The 3,243-nt window shown below is 52.4% G+C and overlaps 1 protein-coding gene across 1 annotated transcript; it reads left to right on the forward strand.

Moving 5' to 3' along the window:
• The first annotated feature begins 478 nt into the window (after positions 1 to 478).
• Positions 479 to 1,534, forward strand: LOC104309082 (G-protein coupled receptor 183). The gene has a single exon (XM_009910349.2). It carries the CDS (start codon positions 494 to 496, stop codon positions 1,532 to 1,534), a length of 1,041 nt encoding a protein of 346 aa, XP_009908651.2. The 5' UTR covers positions 479 to 493.
• The last annotated feature ends 1,709 nt before the right edge of the window (positions 1,535 to 3,243 follow it).

The raw sequence follows: 3,243 nt of genomic DNA on the forward strand, positions 1-3,243 counted from the left end.
TGTGGCTTTTCCTCTCTTTGAATGTCTTCGGGTTTGTTACCGGTCTGGTACCAGCCCGGGGGCTACAAAGGTGCAATTTGTCACCCTCCACTTTCCGGGCACTGTGCCCGTGAAGCTCCCCATTCTTCCCCGCGGTGATGAATGGTGACATCGCTGCCACCAGGTGAGTTTGGGACCTTGTTAGTGTGGTAAGTGATTCAACCTCCCGCCCCCGCCCTCCAGCCCTTTCTGGTACTGAACCAAGAATTAGAGGAGCTGGTGAGAAGAAGACAATGAGTCACAACCTTTGTTGAGACTAAAATCACAAAAAATGCATTTTCCAAATGACTCGAGCTGTGTGCCACTGCCGGGGGGGGGGGGGGGGGGGGTGGGCAGGGAGCAGGGGACAGGTCTTTCTCTTTGTGACAAGGGTGTGCCACTCTCACTATAGATGAGCTGCAAGTTTCATGCATGTTCTTATTCCCAGGGAGAAGGTAAGAGCTCACGAGGCACCATGGGAATGGCTGTTGAGGAGGCCATCTTCCCACCCACCAATCTCACTTCCAGCAATCAGAGCAGCTGCAATGTGCACAGCTATCACTTCTCTGCCAAAGTCACCTTCTCCCTCTTCTATACTGTCCTGCTGGTGTTTGGTGCCTCTGGGAACATCCTGGCCCTTTGCATCACCTTCCAGCACAGGAAGAAGAAACTCAATTCCACCAACCTCTACCTGGTGAACCTTGCCCTCTCAGATGCCCTCTTCACACTAGCATTGCCAGGCAGGATTGCCTACTACATCCTGGAATTCGACTGGCCCTTTGGGGACTGGTTCTGTCGGCTCACTGCCTTCGTCTTCTACATGAACACCTATGTGGGCATCTACTTCATGACTTGTATAAGTGTGGACCGCTACATCGCTGTGGTACGCACCAAATACCCTAGCAGGGTCCAGAGGATGAGCCGTGCCAGGGGGGTCTGTGTCCTCGTCTGGTCCTTGGTGTTTCTGCAGACGGCACCACTGCTTCTGAGGCCCATGACACGGAGGATGGGGGACAAGCTGACGTGCATGGAGTACTTCAACTTCGAGGAGATTCCCAAGCTGCCCTACCTACTCCTAGGCGCTTGTGTGCTTGGCTTCTTCCTGCCTGTGGGCATCATCCTGGTGTGTTATGTGAGGATCAACCTCAAGCTCTGCCAGACGGCCAAGGAGAATCCGCTGACAGTGAAGAATGGGCACAGCTACCGGGCCTTCACCGTCATCCTGGTGGTGCTGCTGGCTGTCCTGCTGTGCTTCAGTCCCTACCACCTCAACATTGTCCAGTTCATGGTCAGGAAGATCCTCTACCAGCCATCCTGCCATGAGCAGCAAGCCTTCAAGATGTCCCTGCAAGTCACTGTGGCGTTCATGAACCTCAACTGCTGCATTGACCCCATCATATACTTCTTTGCCTTCCGGGGCTACAAGCAGAGGCTGCTCATTGTCTTGAAAAGTGGCTCAAAGACCCACTCTGAGAGCAACAGCACCAGCCAGCCTCCTGGTTCCATCTCTGTTTAGTGGCAAAAGCCCCTCCCTTTTGTTCTGGCCTGCTGTTTAGGGACTGTCCCCAGTTGCAGGAGCCAGAGACCAGCTTCAGAGCAGGACCAGCAGGCTTCATCACTTTCCTACCTTAAGCCAGGGGCCCTTACAAGGCCACCCCAACCAGGACACAGCTGTGTCTGCATCTGCACCCCTGGCTTCTGTGCTCAACACTTCTGGACCTGCTGTCATGGAGGGTAGAGAGGCCCATCTTCATCTCAGCTCCAGCAAAGGCAGCTCATGCAATTGCTCTGGCTGGCAAACACAGCCAGGGGTTTCCCAGCACTGCACTGCACCACCCTTCCACACCCGTCCTGCATCCCCTGTGGGTCTGCTGATTACTACTATGGCTGTCCCGACCTGCCTGACCCCTTCCTGGAGCACTGGGGCAGCATCCCTGCAGGTGTCAGGGCAGCCAACAAGGAGCCTATGCACTCAGTGGGTTTCAGGAAGAGGCTGGGATGTTGCTTCTCTACAGAAAATCACCTGCAGCTTCTCCTCTACACTGACAGCAGCAGCTCTGCTCTTCCCCTGCACGGTGTCCCCATATTGTGTTTGGGCACTGGATGGGCCAAGCAGTAAGCAGAGTGCATGGCAGCTGCCAAAAAAAAAGCCTATCTTCAAAGGAGGGGCATTGCTGCTGGGAGTGCTGCTTCCTGCACCTGCTGCTTCTTCCCCAGAGTGCCCTCCCTTGCAGCTGAAGGTGCTGTGGTTGCCCTGGGACCTGCTGCCAGAACGGGGATGCTCGGGCTGGCCTAGCTCCCAAGCTCCTGCAAATGTGCCCTGGGGGCACTTCCCACCCCTCCTTAACTTGGGGGGAGCAGAGGAAAGAGCACAAGGACTGAGGGTGGTCTTAGGAGATTTTGGCTAACCTTTGCTTGAACCCAGTGTCCTAATGAGTCTGAGAGCTGTCCCAAGGGCAGGTTACATGTGACTTAGTGCCAGAGTGAGAAGAAAAGCCCTGAGACTGGGTTCCTGCTGACCTTTGAGCCTGTGTGATAGGAAAGTTGGTAGGAGCCGAGACCTCCTCAGGCTCTTTCCTGAAGTCACTGGATTACAAAAACCACCACAACTTTAGATTTCACAGCTGGTCTTCTGTTTGAGGTTGGAAGGGACAGAGACATGAAGAAGATTAAAAAAAAAGCAGCTTATTGGGATGGAAAGTAAACCTGAAAAAGTTTCATGAATGGACACTTTTCATTATAGTAAATCATTAAGGTAATAACCTTTCTTGATGACTAGAAAGTTAGTAACAGTTATGTGCAGCCCTTAATTGTTTTAACTGCACATAAATGAGCTTTTGGATGGTGATGGTGTTACTTCAGGTAACTGTAGCATCCTGAAGGCTGACTAAGAGGGATGCCTAAAATAATTAAGGTGAGAAAAGGACTCTAGTAGGTCCTTTCAGGAGGCTATCTGAGCCCTCCTCAAAGCAGGTCTAACCTCAGTGCTTGCCTGAAGAGAGCCTGTGTCTGAAAAACATGTTACGATGGACAAGGAAGAGCTGGTATGCAAAAATGTCATTATATTAAAGGTCTGAACACCTTAAAGGAGCCTGGCTAGACTGGGTGTTGCTGTGTAGTTATGGTGCCCTATTAACTTGTCAAAGAAGTGTTGGCTGAAAGTCTGGGACCTCTCTGCATCACCTCATCCAGCAGCCTACTCAAAGCAGGAGCTTAGCTGGCACA

Source organism: Dryobates pubescens, chromosome 7 (assembly GCF_014839835.1).
Source record: "Dryobates pubescens isolate bDryPub1 chromosome 7, bDryPub1.pri, whole genome shotgun sequence".
NCBI classification, from domain to species: domain Eukaryota; kingdom Metazoa; phylum Chordata; class Aves; order Piciformes; family Picidae; genus Dryobates; species Dryobates pubescens.

Bases quoted from the DNA above. Each gene is read 5' to 3' on its own strand.
- LOC104309082 (XM_009910349.2), top strand. From the start codon at position 494: ATGGGAATGGCTGTTGAGGAGGCCATCTTCCCACCCACCAATCTCACT.